Here is a 17,744-nt window from a genome sequence, read left to right as displayed (position 1 = left end):
CTGTAACATTAAGGTGTCTTGAAACTGCAAAACCCTCAATACACCCCCTTCCCCTGAACCTGCACTCTGCCCCAAACGCACACCCATAGGCTTTTACATGTTGTAAGATAAGGCACCAGAAAGCTCTGACCCAGTAATTCATGTCATTTCCATGACACTCTTGTAGCTGAGATCAACAAGAATAGAATTAAACAAATGCTATTCCTGCCTTTATTCGGTCCTTTTGCCCTCAAGTCCTTGACCTGTATTCCTTCCTCTAAACACCAAAAATGATATGTCCTGAAATGTAACTTATTTTAGTATTCTTAATACTTTTAAGTATTCTTAATAATAAGCATAAGATATATCTACTCTATATTGGTGCATACTTGTAGTCAAAACAAAAATTTCCCATAACAGGTAGCTTTCTACTTAGTTTAAAATCTGACTTAAAAAAATTAAAATTATTTTCTATATACTGGAAAATTTCTAAAACTAGACGTAGATGTTTGTTAGACGCATAAGCTACTTAAAACACAAGTGGAAACTAGTTACACCTATACATAATACACAATTTACTATTTTCACTTTTTGTTGTCTTCTAGAAAAAGTTATGTAAAAATGAGGAGCTTTCTTTCTAAAGGGAAATTACAGAACATTTTCATTTTAAATGAGTCAAACATGTTTTTAAGATTTATAGCATAAAATATTCCAATAAAATCATATTTTATAATTAGTGTAAGTTGCCTTAGAAGGTAACTTAATTATTTTGTTTCTGGAAATTTAAAATAAAATAACAGCATGTTTACTTTGAGAATCTAACAAAGAGGAAGATATAGTGAATAAAATTTTAAAGAAGGCATTTAATTATCATAGTCTTAAAATTTACAAGGCAGTTCAAAAAAACACATACTGATATTTTCAAATTTATGTGTTTATAAACTCAAAAATGTAAAACAGGGAATAGTTTCTTAAAATATTGTATTTGTGCAAATTCAGATATAAGTATAGCTAATAAAATAGTTTACGTTAACTATTTCCCTTAAAAGTTAACTTCAAAAAGAATAAGTATATGAACAAATATTCTTTTAGAAGTAGTTGAGGGAACTAAAATATCTATAACAATCCCTAACTATACCCATACTGATTTTCTCCTATCCTTTTCTTCTACCCCTCATTCATAGTAGATGATAAAATACAAAGTTAAATTATTACTGTGGTCATCTGGCCTTGATAATATCCAAAGTTATTTATCTAAACCTAGGCCTTCTGTAGAAAATCAGTGGTCAAATCCTAAAGGTATCCCTTTACCTCACTGCAGAATTTCCCCAGGCTCCATGCTTGTCTGTGAGAATGTTGATAATTTTCTGGATTAGCTGAGTTGCCGTCACATGGTCTCGATATTTAGCTGCTCTTATCAAATGATCACACATCTTCTCATCTTCTCGTTTGTCTGCAGAATACTGGGCACACAGTGACTTGAATAGGAAAAAATAAACATCTATTAATACTATAAGAACATACAACATACAATAAAATAACCTCTAACATGAACTGAACCAACCAAAACTTTAAAATTACTTTTATATCCCTCATTAACTGAACTGAGATTTAGTGATCTACTACCCCAGTACAACAATCCCCCAAGAATTTATTTCTCTGAAGTCATTTATAAGATACACTCAGAAGTTGTTTTTAAGGAGACCTAAATAACTGGAAGACACCAACCATGTGAAGATGCAGGGATCCACTTTACAAGTAGCAAGAATGGGGCTGCAAAGCACTCCAGGCAAAGTGACTCAGAGGAAGGAGAGTAAAAAATGAGTTTGGAGAATCAGGCAGGGGCTGCACCATTTAGTACTGAGTCACTACACTAAGGAGTTTAGATTTTAATTTAATGCAGTGGGATACTGGAGGAAATTTTTAAGCTGGAGAGTGATATGATTGATATATATATTAAAATGATCTCTATAGGTCTATTTAAAGAATAGATTATAGGGGCACCTAAGTGGCTCAGTCAGTTAAGTGACTTCGGCTCAGGCCTGATCTCACAGTTCATGAGTTTGAGCCCCACATCGGGCTCTGTGCTGACACCTTGGAACCTGGAGCCTGTTTCAGATTCTCTGTCTCCCTCTCTCTCTGTCCCTGCCCTATTTGTGCGCTGTCTTTCTCTCTCTCTCTCTCTCTCTCTCTCTCAAAAATAAACAAATATTTAAAAATAAATAAAAAGTGGATTATAGCAGAAGAAAAGTTAAGAAGAGAGACCAGTCATGAGGCCACCACAGAGGTCCAGAAAAGAGACACTGGTGACTTGCAATAGTAAACCGGGCTAATTCTCAACAACCTTACAAGATGACAAAAAGTTTGCTCTTTTAAACCGTAGCTATGCAAAATGAATCAGCAGTACTGGAACCACCCAGGAACTTATAAAAAATGCAGAATTATAGGCTTAGTCCACACCTCCTAAATCAGAATCCAAATCTTAATGAGAACCCAAGCTGATTTATATATTAAAGTTTGAAAAGTGCTGTCTTTGATATCATCAATTTTACCAAAAAAATGTTAGGATTCATTAGCAATAACCAGGTACAGTATAATCACTAAGTTTTAAGACAATTATTTCTTCTGAAATTCAGATTCTTCTGGTGTTATTATTATACTGACTAGTTAATATATTGCTAAAAACAGGAAATCAAAGATTAATGTAAACTTTATCTTTAATTCTATTCAGAGAACCTACTGGGCTCCTCCTCTTAACTTCCAAATGCAAGTTCTCATATACAAGCACAAGTATACATAACCAATGGGAAGTTATAAAAATTTGATGTTGGAACACATATTACTAGTTTATGTGTACGATACACATTGTGATTTCCTGCCTTTCTACTGTATTCTGGTTCAAGTAGATTGTTGCCACACACTACCCCCTAGCACTGCCCCAATAAAAAGAGAGGGCGCTAACTATCCTAAACCAGTTTGGGTAATCATTACACCCACAATGACAAACTAGCTCAGGGGAAGGCACTCAACCTAACTGATGCATTAAGATGGTCAAAACTTTTGTTGGAAATTTCTTTCCTTCTTGTTAGGGTGTAAAATACGGAAGTACCTTAATTCCAGGAGTGTTGAAAGCTCTCTCTATACCATGAAGAAGGCTAGCCTGGGGATACAGCCAAAACCCAAAGTGAGCAGAGCTATGAGAATTACAGAAACATAGAGCTTATTCCAAAGAGAATCATGAACTTCTGAGTCAAAAACTAGCCTATCTTTAGACTTTCTGCTGAGACTTTTTCTTTTAGACTTTTTATGAGACTCTATAAACTCCTCTTTATTCATTGGCCAGTATGAATTAGGTTTTCCATTCATAACATCAAAAACAACCCAACTGATAGGGTGTTTATGTATATGACTAAGGAATCAAATATTTCTTAGTCTATGCAAAGCACTAGCCAATGGGGATCAAAGTTGCATTATCCTGATAGCCTTTGCCTGGGAGAATCCCCATTCCCTTCAGATTGGTAGGAGGGAAGTGGTAATAAAAGTATATTACTGACATTAAATTACTAAAGCTAAAAACTGATTTTTTTTAATTTTTATGTATTTACTTTTTGTATTTAGAGAGAGAGAGGGAGGGAGAGACTGTGTGCACAAGCAGGGGATAGGGGCAGAGAGAGGGAGAGAGAATCTTATGCAGGCTACATGCTCGGTGAGGAGCCCATCATGGGGCTCAATCCCACAACCCTGTTATCATGACCTGAACTGAAATCAAGAGTTAGATGCTCAACCAGCTGAGCTATAAAGGTGCCTCTAAAAATTATTTTTAATAATAACATATACCAAAAGTAATTAGAGGAACATCCAAACTGCTATGAAGGAAGAAAGAAAATGGAAGGGTTTGAGAACATGTATGAATATGTATTACACACACACACACACACACACACAAACATGAGATGGAAAAGCAAAGTAAAAACCAGATTGAAGTATCATCCTTGGAAGTATCTCCTATCAGTCTTGGGCAACTAATTTGTTTTGCTTCTTCAGGTCTAATTGTCCTCACCTGCAAAATGAAGGGATTATACTAGCTCTAAGAATTGGACAACTAGAAGATTTGGGTCAACCTCGTATTTTTTGTACACTGGTAAAAGCAAATTATTTATTTTACTTAAACACTGATGTGGAGAAAACAAATCATGTTAGGAACTAGAATAATTTATAAGAAATTAAAGGAAAATATCGTATTGCACATATCAAAAAACACTGAGTCAAACCATAAGACAATTCAATTTGTCAAAAATATGATTTGAGAAAATAAAAAAATTCAATTAAATACTCGAAGAAGCAGCAGTTTAAGTGAAGATAACTAGGGAATTATTCCATTGCAACAAAAATATCAACTGCTATGTGTTATTTTCAGAGATAGATTAAAGAACCAGGCAGCGTGCTATAGGGTTACTTCATATCTAACTCAACCATACACTAAAATCAAAAAGACAAAATGGTAAACATTTGAAGATTTTTATATCTTCAACATTCAACACTATATCCATAAATCTGCCCTAACCTCACCTGATAAGAGGAAATTAATGATGAAAATTAGAAAATTATTGGCTTTAATACTCCCCTCAACACCATATACAGTAATATTAAACAGTACCAAAAACAGCAAAAAAATTTTTGAATAGCTTCTTTTTCTGTTATTAATATTAGAATAATTTAATTTTAGCAAATTTATTTGTAAACATTTGGTAAGTTATTAGACTGTGCTTGGAAAGACATAATTCTAAACATAAGAGTCTAAGGTAAGCTAAATAGTAAAATGGTTTAAAGTGTTCTTTAATGGATCCTCCTTTACAATTTAAACAGCAACTTTTCATATCTGACATAAAATCTATAGATATAAATCACATTAAAGGGCTATTCTTTCCTGATTATCAATCTCTGTCTCATTGTGGAACATTAGAGTCACATTCTGACCTTAAAACATGATAAAAGGAAACCAAACAAGAATGTTTTCTAAAGATATAATGAACTTATATCTATTTTCAAAAAATCTTTAAAATGTAATTTGAACACATTCTTATTAGAAACCAATAATATATTCTTTGTATGGTATATCATTCACAGTGGAGAACAGATGAGGAATATTTGCTTCAAGATCAAATACATATTACTTACTGCTGGAGTATATATTTGTGAATGTATTTGTGCTTGTGGTTGGAGACTGAGTGGAGGTACACCAAGAAACCCTACTGTCCTGTCAATAAAATCAACAGCCAGGTCTAATACTTTCACTCAGTTTTACTTTACACCAACTTTTCAGTTTTCCCACTTTTAAGCAACACATAAACTGGGTAATATGACATCACAACAATGACCAGAAAAATATCTGAACCTAAACAAAAATACCTGAATCTAAAAAGAAAAGAAGTAAGCATGCTGGGAAATGATAGTTCAAATATATTTGATTATTGCTAAAGAAATGTAAGACTTATTACTGTAGAATAAATAAATATAAGACAAATAAACCTACTTCTTAAAAGAAATTAATTTAATTGCAGGGAAAAGATAAAATAATAACTGAAGACAGAAACAATTTAGACTGGCCATTTATAATTCAAGCAACTAACTCAGCTCTTTAAATGTAAATGAAAACATAAAAACAGTATCACATTCAGTCTTTCCTTTAGATGCTACATCTCTACCTAACTTCACTATTGTCCTTTGTATGAAAGCTCAGGGAGCCAATAAACTTAAAACGAAGCAGATTCCTCTAGTATCCTCCTGTCATTGCTTCCTTCCTGATGGTCAAACTTTTTCCTTTATTATTTCTCATTATGAAATTCTGGCATTTCCTTAAGGCTTTGCCAAATGTCCTTTGGCAATATCATTCACTCCCACATCATCTCCTATTATCTATTGAGAGCCACATTTCAAATTTTTCATATCTGCCTGAGCTGTTTTCCTGAACTCTGAGCCCACATTTCTAAATGCAAGATAGTCTCCAATTATCCAATAAGCACCTAAAATTCAAAATGTACAACACTGCAATTAGCATCTTTATCCCAAACATGCTACTATACTTCTCTCATCTGTGACTTCTCAATTTCCCTTTCTTCATATCTCTTCATCCCATTTCAGCAAAACTCATTTACTTCTTACCACTTATCACTCTTACCACCGTCCTAAGACAGATCTTTGTAAGTTCACAACTCAGGTCTTGAAATAATCTTTTAATTGCTCTCTTACAAACAGTCCCAGAATTACTTCAAGAATTTATTTTGGTTTTGCACACATATATACCTTACTCTTTAAAAAGTACATAATTGTCTAAAATAATGAACAATTAGGACCAAATTTTACTAGCTAAGGCCTTGTGGCCTTCTATAATTCATCAGTGTGGTATATTACCCTTCAACATGCCTGCCTATGAATCCTTATGCCACATACACTTGGATCTTATGCTATTCCCCAAATATCTATTTTTAAGACATTTTCAAGAGTTAGGAAACCTATTTCTCCTATAGCTTTTATATGTGAAACAAGATTAAAGATGTCTATTGAGAAGGTAAGATAGAAATATGAAGGATAAATGACTAGGGAAGAGGAAGTTACTCAGAGAGAGAAATGCAGATAGAGGTCCTTTTGATTTTTAGCAGAATATACAGCCTGAAAAACAATGTAAAAAGTTCCAAAATAATTGAAAATTAAATAGTTCAATTCCAAATAACTTATGGATCAAAGATAAAATCACCAGGAAAATTAGAAAAATGTGTGATAATTAGATAAGGCAGAATTTAAATGAAAATGTAGCTTTAAATCTTATATTATAAAATTTTAAATATTTAAGGAAGAAATAATACAAACCTTAAACACTTTTCACATGATAGAAGCTAAGCAATATACTGAGATTAACTTTACAATATGGGAATAGAAAACAAAAAAACTAATCTAATTTGTGTAAATAAACACAAAATCCATAATAAAACATTAGCATTCAGCTATACATAAAATTAAGTATACACACTATGATGAAGAGTTTAACCATGAAATGGAAGATTGATTTGATATCTGAATATCAATCAGTATAATTCACCATATAACAAAAAAAAGAAGAAAAACATATCACACCAGTTTTTTTTTTTTGAAGCATTTTACAACATTCAGAACCATTTCATGATTAAAAAAAAACAAAACGACACTCCACAAACTAGGAATAGAAAGAGATTTTGTAAACCTTACGAAGCACATCTATGAATATCATTCAACTAAAACTGGGGATAAAACAAGTATGTCCTCTCTTTCATGACTTCCACTCAATATTGTAACAGGGTTCAAACCAGTTCAAATGACAGATTAAAAGTAGAAATAAAAACACAGTTTGAAAAAGGAGTAACACAGTATTTGTAGATATGTTCATGTATGTAATAATCCTAAATGTTCTGGGAAAAAACACTAAAACTTGTAAGTAAAGCTGACAAGATTCTTAGATACAAGGTCAATATATTGATATATAAGGTCTACATAATGGCAATACCCAACTGGAAAATGAAAATAATAATAATATTAACAAAAGCATTAAAATATAAAATAAACTTAAAAATATACAAAGCTATACAATGAAAACTATAAAACACTGCTAATAGAAATTAAAGAAAACTAAGTGGAAAAATAGACAATGTTTAGTAGATTTTAAAACCTCAAATTGTCAAAATACCTACTCTCTTCAAATTGATTTTATGGATTCAACACAATCTTAATTAAAAATTAAGCAGCTTTTCTTATGGTTATTGACAAGCTGATTCTAAAACATATGAACAAGGTGCCTGGTTGGCTCAGTCAGTTGAGCATCCGACTCTTGGTTTCAGATCAGCTCATGATCTCAGAGTTCCTGAGATGCAGCCCTACATCAGGTTCTAGGCTGACAGTTTACAGCCTGTTTGGGATTCATCTCTCTCTCTCTCTCTCTCTCTTTCTCTTTCTCTCTCATTCTGCCCCTCCACAGCTCGCATATGCGCCTTCACTCTCTTTCTCAAAATAAACTTAAAAAAATAAAATATATGAGCAAAAGAAAACAATAACAAAAGTTTTACATAACAAAAAAAAAACCTGCAGAATTTACACGATTTAAATAATGCTATAAAATGTGAAATTAAGAGTTTATCTTGTTAAATTAAGAAAGAATATCTTTTGAATAATTGGTGCTAGAACATCCGGCCACTCACAAAAGAAAGAAACTTGTCTTCCCTTAATACTATAAACAAAATGTTTAATTCAAAATGAATCAAAGATCTAGATACAAAAATTGTAACACTTCTCTAGAAGAAAACATAGCAGAAAATCTTATGAAACTGGGGTAGGCAGAAAATTCTTACAGTGACATTTTTAGACATAAAAGGAACTATAAAAGAAAATCATAACTATAAAGAAACTAATATATTAAACTTTACCAAAATTTATAAAATCTTCTCTTTAAAAGGTACCATTTAGAAAATGAAAAGATAAGCCACAAACTGGGACAAAATATTCACCGTACATACAACTAGCAATCAATTTTCTTACAAGATAAATGAAAAACTCTTACAACTCAAAAAGGCAAACAAACCAATTTAAAGTAATGGACAAAAACATTTGCAATGACATGGATGGAGCTAGAATGTATTATGCTAAGCGAAATAAGTCAATCAAAGAAAGACAAGTATGTCATATGTGGAATTGAAGAAAGACAAAGAAAGTCTTATATGGAATTTAAGAAACAAGACAGATGAATGTATGGGAATGAAGGGGTGAAGAGAAGAGAGGGAAATAAACCACAAGAGACCCTTACAGGTTGACAGAGGGTGGGTAGGAAATGGCCTAGATAGGTGATAGGTACTAAGGAGGGCACGTGTTGTGAGAAGCACTGGGTGTTGTACATAAGCAATGAAGCACTGAATTCTACTCAGGAAACCAACACAGCACGATAGGTTAAGTAACTAAAGTTTAAGTTGTAAAAAAAAAAAGGAGGAATCATGAGAAATAATAAATGTTTGTTGTTTCAAGTAAAAAAAAATTAAATTAAAAAAGGAGGAAAAAAATAAAATAGGCAAAGGATTTGAACAGACACCTCACAAAAGATATACAAATGACTAATAAGTCATGAGAAGATGCTTAATCAACAGGGAAACTCAAATAAAAACCACAATAAGCTATCACTAGATATGCAATAGAAGGGATAAAATTTAAAAGCCCGGCAATGTCAAATATTGGCAAGGATCTATGGAGCAAGTGGAACTCTTGTACCTACCTAGCTGGTTAGAATGTAAAATCCACAACTACTTTAGAAAATAGTTTGGCAGTTTCTTGCAAATTTAAAAATATACTCAGAACAGCACCTAGCAATTCCACTCCTAGGTATTTCCTCAAAATAAAGAAGAACATATTTTCACAAAACTATATTGCATGAAAATGCCCCTAGTGCATTTCATAAAAGCCAAACATTAGAGGTACCCCAATATCCATCTAAACCTGAATGGATAAAGTAATACTACTCAGTAATAAAAAGAAACAAATGAGTGATATACATAATAATATGGATGAGTACCAAAAACTGCATGCTGACCAGAAGAATCCACTAGAATCCATTAGAGTACCTACTATATAATTCCATTTATATGAAATTATATAGTATACAAAACTATCTATAATAGCAAAAACCAGATGAGCAGTTGCCAGGGGTTGGGTGTATATACATAAAGAGGAACTGACCAAAATGAATCACGGGGGAATTCTCGGAGATGACAGAAACTTTCTGTTACTTGACTATGACAGTTCCACAAGTGTATACACTAGTCAAAACTCATTAAATTATATACCTAAAATGGATGTGTTTCACTATATATAAACTATACTTCAATAAAATTTATTTCACACGTTTTAAAAAAAGTGAATAGGGTACTACTGACAGGGAAGAAAGTAGTTCAAATATATCCAAAAAAATCTGCTCATATATCAAATAGGTAAATACCCTCTACAAATCAATAAAGAAAAAACATATAACCAATAAGAAACTGGGTAAGAGACAAACACGTACTACAAAAATACTTTTTTAAAAAATAAATATATAACAAGGAGAAAAGATATATAGCTTCATTCGTAAATGAAATCCAAATAAAAAACAATGAAGTTACCAGAACACTACTAGAATACTAAGACAAAAAGTACTGATCAATTTTTGATGACAATGCGGAGTATGGGAACAGCTATGCACTGATATTGGTAGTGATACACACTTTTGCAAGATACTATGGCAATATCTATTAAAATTGAAACCATAAATACTTTACAGTCAAGTAAGTCTACCCTACAGAAATGCAGAAGTATTTACACCAAAAGACTTGTGAAACTATTAAAACTATCATGATAGTTAAAAACTGGAAACAACCTAATTAAAAGAGTAGAAGAGATTATGAAAAACTAATAATCTATTCATGTAATGGTATACCATACAGCATTGAAAATGACATAGGAAAAATGTACCATTCAATTTCACAAAAATGTTCAATAATGCTACATCAAAACACATGCTTCATGATTCCATTCATATAAAGTTCAAAAACTGCTGAAGAAATTACAATACTAAAAGACATATACTTAAGTTTGGAAAGCAAAAACAAAAGCAAATAAGTCATTCCATAAAATCAGAACAATATTTAGCTCAATGGGGCAAAAAGGAATTGATTGGATAAACATAAAGGGCTTCTCCCAAGCACTTTCTTTTAGTCAAGAAAAGGAGGTAAATGAATAATGTTAAGTGCACGCTGTTTCTAGAGTTGTTTCAGTATGTTTTAGGAGAAATAGATTATTAAGCAAATTTTCATTAAGTCTGCATATTATCATGAAATAAAAATAAATCCCAGTTAAAAAGTTCAAGGCTAAAATCTTAAAAATATTATATAAGGCTTTAGTATTAAATAAGCACTGGAACTATATTGGTTTTACAAGTTTTATATTTTAAACTTTTTTTTAAGAAACATATACTTGCTTTTAAAAACAAAAAGTAATGACATGTGAAATAAAAAGAAAGTTCAGCCTTCTACCTCCTCCCAGGCTGGCTAGTTGTTTTCTACAGGGGTAATTACTATTAACAGTAATATATAGTTCCCATATAACTGGAATCAAACTATAAATCATTCCATGTTAGGAGATATAGTTCTACCTTTTTTCTTTCAGCTACACATAGAGTATTACATTTTTAGTTAATTAAACATACCTTCTGGTAAACACCTTTAAATGCACTACCTTAATTCCCAATTTATCTCAAAATCTCTTACACTATAAATTACTTATCTCATGGGAAAACATTTAAAAAGAAAATCACCTAAGGGACAACTAAAGAAGCTTTTCAATATTTGACTTTTGGATGTCTTTGTCCTTGATCCCTTAACTCAGATTTAAAGTCTAATAGTTAAAAAATAAATAAATAAAAAGTTAACCACAGAAATCTTACAAAGACTCCTGAAAAAGACTTAGAAAAATGAAAGCTTAACAACCTCAACAGAAAACGAAAGTCAACCAATGACAATGTGTGACAGCCCCCTTTAATTCTGAAGTGATTCCTCTGTCATCCAATGCCTCAAAGTATTGATTTCTCTCAGCATGAAAAAGCCTAAGCCAATGAAACAGATATAGCATCATCCCCCCGATAATAGCATTCAAGGTTAAAACAGGCAGATCACTTATCAAAGTATCTCTTCTATTTCTTATTGTTTTAATGGACTGGACAAAATGTGTTGGGTTTTTATCTCTACAAACTCTAGTCTTCAAACAATATTTTAAAATAATTTGGAGATTAATAAAGGTGTTTTTACTTTAGACTTTTGATTAAAAAACTTATACTAAAATGCTTTTACACAGTATTTGTAACTTGTCCTGCAACTTTTATTATGCTAAATATTAACTTAAACAAACTGATTTCATATAAAGCCTGCAGACATCATATACTCGTAAGTAAATAAAGTAAAATGTGATTATTACCTGTGATCAATAAAATTAACTTGGAATTTAAACAGATAGGGTTAAACTCAATCATTGTGTTTTTAAAAGTCATAATATGAGAAATATATCATTACAAAAAAGTATATAATTGTACACACATACATACACACACATAAACATGGAGAAAATCAAGAAATTTCAATGTTTTAACCTTTGCTTTTTGCTAATCTGCACAAGAGCTAGATGATCTTAAGCAAATCCTATCATCTTTTAACTCAACATAACTACCTAACCAGATTTTTTAAGAACACAAAACTAGAGTTTCTTACTTGTATTAGGTTAATATGATCAAATACATACACTACTACAAATAGGTAAGTCTTACATTTAAATTTCAATTGTAAGTATTTTATGACAAAGCATGAAAACCAAAGAGATAAAACAAAGAGATTAAACCATAATTAACACTGTGGTTTAGAACAGACTTTACAGCCAAATACTTGAATTTAAATCTTGGATGTGACACATTCATGCTTAGGCAAATTATTTAAACCTCTGTGCCTCAGTTTCCTCATATAAAAAAAGGATATAACATGATATGTTTTTTGGAAGGATCAGATAAGAATAGAAATGAAACAATTAGAACTTTCCAGGCATATAGTAAGTAACATCTAACATTTATTGCAGGCTTAGTCATGAAATGAACAAGTTACACAGCAAACAGTCCCTTTCTTCCACCATCTCAGTATATCTGAGAAACAGGAGATTAAAAATAAATACAATATGAGAAAACTGCTAAGAGAGACACATATGGTGTATTTGGGAGGAGCAAGCAAGAAAGAACTATCCAGAATCTGAGAGAGTTTCAAACAGAACTTAAAGGGTACATAACTATTCACCAAGAAGGAAAGGCTTATTTAAGATAGAAAAAATAAAATACAGCAAAATAAAAAGGCAAAAAAGAGAACAGCTCAAATAAACACCTTTTTAAAAAGAGTAACAAAATAAGACATGTAATTCACACAGCCCTCTCTTCTTAAATCTCCCAAAAGACACCTGTTTATATTTTCTTTGTGCAATATTGTGATTTATAAGTCATGTATATGTGGTCATTCAGAAGACCACAATATATAATTGGTCTTTACCCATAGTTCCTGGCTTACAACTCTCGAAACCCCTAGTATTTCTTAAGTGTTGAGGGTTATAAAGGTGTCTTTTGTTACATTAATGAGGTGACTACTGGACCCACCCCTCTCCCCCACAGGTTGGGGCTGATTCTGAGAAAGACCAACCATGTGGTTAAAGTGTTGGCAATTTTCTGTTCCCACCTCTCCTCTGACTTTCTGGAAGTGGAGAGGGAACAGAGGTTAAATCAGCCAATGGCTAATAACTTAGTCAAACATGACTATAAAATGAAGCCTCCATAAAAACCCAAAAGGACAGCTCTTTGGTCTCTTTTGGAGAGCTTCTGGTTTGGGGAACCAGATGGTTTGCCCATGTCATCAAGTCAAGCCCCAACCTCCCCAAGAGCCAACGCTCCTTTGTTCAGGGGCTCACTCTATGTACCTCTTCATCTGGCTGTTGATTCATACTCTTTATCATATCCTTTAATGATCTGGTATATATACGTGTTTCCCTGAGTTCTGCGAACAGCTCTAGCAAATTAATTGAAACTAAAAGGGAAGTATTTAGAACCTCCAATATGTAGCCACTTTGTTAGAAGCACAGGTAACAGCCTGGGGCTGGGCATCTGAAGTGGAGAGTGGGAAGCAGTCTTGCATAACTGAACCCTTAACCTGTGGAATGTGATGCTAATTTTGGATACACAGTGTCATGTCAAATCTGAGTTCCTACACACCCTCATATCTGAGAATTGCTTGGTGTTATGTGGGTGTGGGGGACAGATCCCCCATTCCATGTTACAATTAGGTCTAGGTACCCTAAAAGACCTTGGGTGCCTATGTGTTTTTACCTATTTCTTTCCAAAGAAAATTATTACTCAAAAGTTTATATATATCATTCAACATATACTTAACTATATTTGTATCAACAGAATACTGTTATATTGCTACAAGTTCTTCAATTCTTATTCAAACGTATTGTTAACAAAGACTAATTCAAAATGACACAACTGAATATGAACTGGTTTTTAGGAACTGTTCTCAAACTATCTGTAATAAACAAACAGTTTTTATTTTTACTTTAAAAAAATGATGCTTTAAAAAGTATTCTGACATTGCCAGACATTCAAGCTATAAAAGTTTCTAAATACTCATTTAATTTCTGTACTTACCTCTTTGTGGACTTGTTATAAACAATTTGCTCAGCAGACTATATTTAAGCAGGACTAGTCCAACAGATAAATAGAAGGGATCTATTTTGTCAACTCAAGTACTGCCATCTTCCTATGATAAAATAACTCATTTTATATTTGGAACTTTACTTTGCGCACTAATAAACCCGAAATAACAGAAGACAAAATTCTAATTTCATGTGAGCAATTTTTAAGTGAAGTGTATGAAATACACTATGAAGACTTTAAGTTAGTTTACTTTCTTCTCTATCTTTATTTTAAAATTCATTGGGAAAAGGCAATTTTTACATTAATACATAATTTGGTCAACTGTTAAGACAACCAGGACATATGGTAAACTAAAAGTTTAAACACAGACTACATATATTCATAAAAAAATCTATTCAAATCTTTTCTTACAAGAGATTTTTCAATAGTATTAAGAAGTATAGCCTTCTATCAAGAATATATTTTGCATGATTAGAATATACTGGAAGATACAAAGAAAAAATATTTTCCATTTTGGACTTAATTTGATAAGTGCTGCTCATAAGTATGAGTTCAATCTTACCTATGCTGTAGTCCTTTGTTTTTTCTAGCTTCCCACATTTAGTGGAGTGCCCAGCAATATAGCTCTGCTTTCTAAAGCTAGAGAAGGATCACTTACAATCTTCAATGCAAGGCAGAAACATTGGCTTAAATGGTCTTCCTTTGCCCCAACAATGACAGCACTTTTACTTTCACAAGTGACTCTGAAATGTATGATGTTTAAAAATAATGTGTGTATACATATGTCCTGTATAGGTATGGATATAGTCTGAGCAAAACTTTCCCATAGAAAACTGAGAGCAGCAAAAAATTAAAAATAGAACCACCCTACGACCTAGCAATTGCACTAATAGGTATTTATCCAAAGGATACAGGAGTGCTGATTCAAAGGGGTATTCACCCTATGTTTATAACAACACTATCGACAAAAGCCAAAATATGGAAAGAGTCCAAATGTCCATTGACTGATGAATGGATAAAGCAGATACACACATGCAATGGAATATTATTCAGCAATCAAAAAGAATGAAATTTTGCCATATGCAACAACGTAGATGGAACCAGAGTGTATTATGCTAAGTGAAATAAGTCAGTCAAAGAAAGACAAGTATCCTATGATTTCACTCATATGTGGAATTTAAGATACAAAACAGATGATCATTAGGGAAGAGAAGCAAAAATAATATAAAAACAGAGAGTGAGACAAACCATAGGAGACTCTTAAATACAGAGAATAGACTAAGGGTTGCTGGTAGGGTGTTGGGTGAGAGTATGGGCTCAATGGGCGAGGGGCATTAAGGAGGATACTTGTTGGAATGAGCACTGGGTGTTATATGTAAGTGATGAATCACTAAATTCTATTCCTGAAATCATTATCACACTATATGTTAACCAACATGTAAATTTAAAATAAATTTAAATTTAAAATAAATAAATAATAAACATAATTTTAAAAAAGAAAGGAAGGAAGGAAGGAAGGAAGGAAGGAAGGAAGGAAGGAAGGAAGGAAGGAAGAAAAGTGAGAACAGAAAATGTTGTGACCCCAGCTATTCAATCTGGCCCTTATCAAGAAGCTGAAATAGAAAGTGAGACATGTTAAATCACATATTGGAAAGATCTCTAAAAATAGTGCATTCCAGACTGAATACATGAGACTCTGGAAATACACTAAGAAATATGACTGCACAGTTCAAGTAAAGAACATATACTAAAACACATATAGTAAATTGGGGTGGGAATTTTTCCTTAATGAATATGATAGTCACATTGTCAATCAACCTGAGGAAAGAAAAGAGAATTTAGAATGAAGACTACCAACATTCTCTTCTCTCCAAGAATGGAGGCAGGTGGGCCTGTACTATAAGAAGAAGGAATATGGTCTGGAGCTCTCGATGTGGAAGATCTGACTTAGCCCCTTGCAAGATGGCAAAGGTACAAGCCTAGAGAAACAAATCAAGAAAGGGTCAAGAGAAAACATCCTAGGCAGAAGCACAGCCTGTGAATTCCAGGAAATACAATATCCACTACTGAGATTTATTTTTGTTTTCTTCACTGCGATACTCTCCTATCATTGCTAAGCCTATAAATGAGAAAAGGAAAAATCTATGTTCATGCATTGACCAAGAAAAAAGAAACAACACCTACTTCCTAGAAGAGCCACTTGTATAATTATAAAGAGGTAACCATCAGGACTCTAACACAGCTGTAGTCTGGATCAAGGCCCTATGGCAGAGGTGAGAGTTCCAGATGAACTGTGGGACATGTAAGCATTTCTTGGATATTCCCAGAGATTACACACAACAGAAAAATGTTCTCCCTTTGATACTGACAACACTAGCTGTGTTGTTGAACACTTAATATGAGTTTAAGGTAATAGGCACTTTACATTGATCAAATCCCATGTACTTATCACAAAATTACTATACTTAGGCACCATTACTATCCTGATTTTAAGATAAAGCAATGGTGCCTTAGCTCACATAGCTGGTAAATGACGGAGCCAAGATTAAGGCACTAGGTTATCTCAGTGGAAAGTCAGCACTATGGTCTTACCGGCTGGGTGATACAATATAGTGATTTAGACATGTAAAAGGACGAGAATATTCCTTTAGTTAATTACACTAGTATTTTATTACTTTCACAATTACTTATCAAAATTTTTTTCTAAGTTAAAGAAAGTAACAATTACAAAAGCTACAATTAAAAAAATATAGGGGCGCCTGGGTGGCGCAGTCGGTGAAGCGTCCGACTTCAGCCAGGTCACGATCTCGCGGTCTGTGAGTTCGAGCCCCGCGTCAGGCTCTGGGCTGATGGCTCGGAGCCTGGAGCCTGTTTCCGATTCTGTGTCTCCCTCTCTCTCTGACCCTCCCCCGTTCATGCTCTGTCTCTCTCTGTCCCAAAAATAAATAAACCTTGAAAAAAAAATTTTTAAAAAAAAATATATATATATATATTGTCAAGATTACTATTTCCCTGTTCCGGTGCTATTGATGAAAATATATATATATAAAAGGGATTTAGAAAGATGTTCAAAACCATAATGCATGTAAAGACCACATCTGAGATGAGAAATGCCATTCTAATGCTTTGCAATTAAGCTATCATGACTCAAGATATATTAATCAGTCATCTCTTCACAAAGTGAAAAAAAACTAATCATGTAAAGTGTACATCAAGAAAGAAATGTGCAAGACAACAGGGTGCATTAATCACCAATGCAGACTCATCACAGGAAAGAGAATGATATCATTCTTAGATTCAATACAATTATTTTTAATTTTGACCATCAGTCTCACACTTACTTTTTAAGATAAGAGGTTGTCAAATGAAAGCCAAAAGTTTAAGGGGAGAAAAAAAGAAGTATAAAATTAAAAGAGGAAGAAGAATAAAGATGACAAATATGAAAGCATAAATAGGAGACTGAATTAAAAATACTCCACATTGACTC

At 32.8% G+C, this 17,744-nt stretch overlaps 1 protein-coding gene across 7 annotated transcripts in view; it reads right to left on the bottom strand.

Moving 5' to 3' along the window:
• LRBA (LPS responsive beige-like anchor protein) overlaps positions 1–17,744 on the bottom strand; it is a 785,650-nt gene that overhangs the window by 388,732 nt on the left and 379,174 nt on the right. For all 7 annotated transcript variants that reach the window (XM_045465918.1, XM_045465937.1, XM_045465946.1 and 4 more), the window contains exon 37: positions 1,291–1,457. In XM_045465918.1, the coding sequence (XP_045321874.1) occupies positions 1,291–1,457 (167 nt within the window). The remainder of the gene's footprint in view (positions 1–1,290; positions 1,458–17,744) is intronic.

The sequence above is a fragment of the Leopardus geoffroyi genome, chromosome B1 (genome assembly GCF_018350155.1).
Source record: "Leopardus geoffroyi isolate Oge1 chromosome B1, O.geoffroyi_Oge1_pat1.0, whole genome shotgun sequence".
Taxonomy (NCBI): Eukaryota; Metazoa; Chordata; class Mammalia; order Carnivora; family Felidae; genus Leopardus; species Leopardus geoffroyi.
This window is presented reverse-complemented; position numbering and strand designations above follow the sequence as displayed.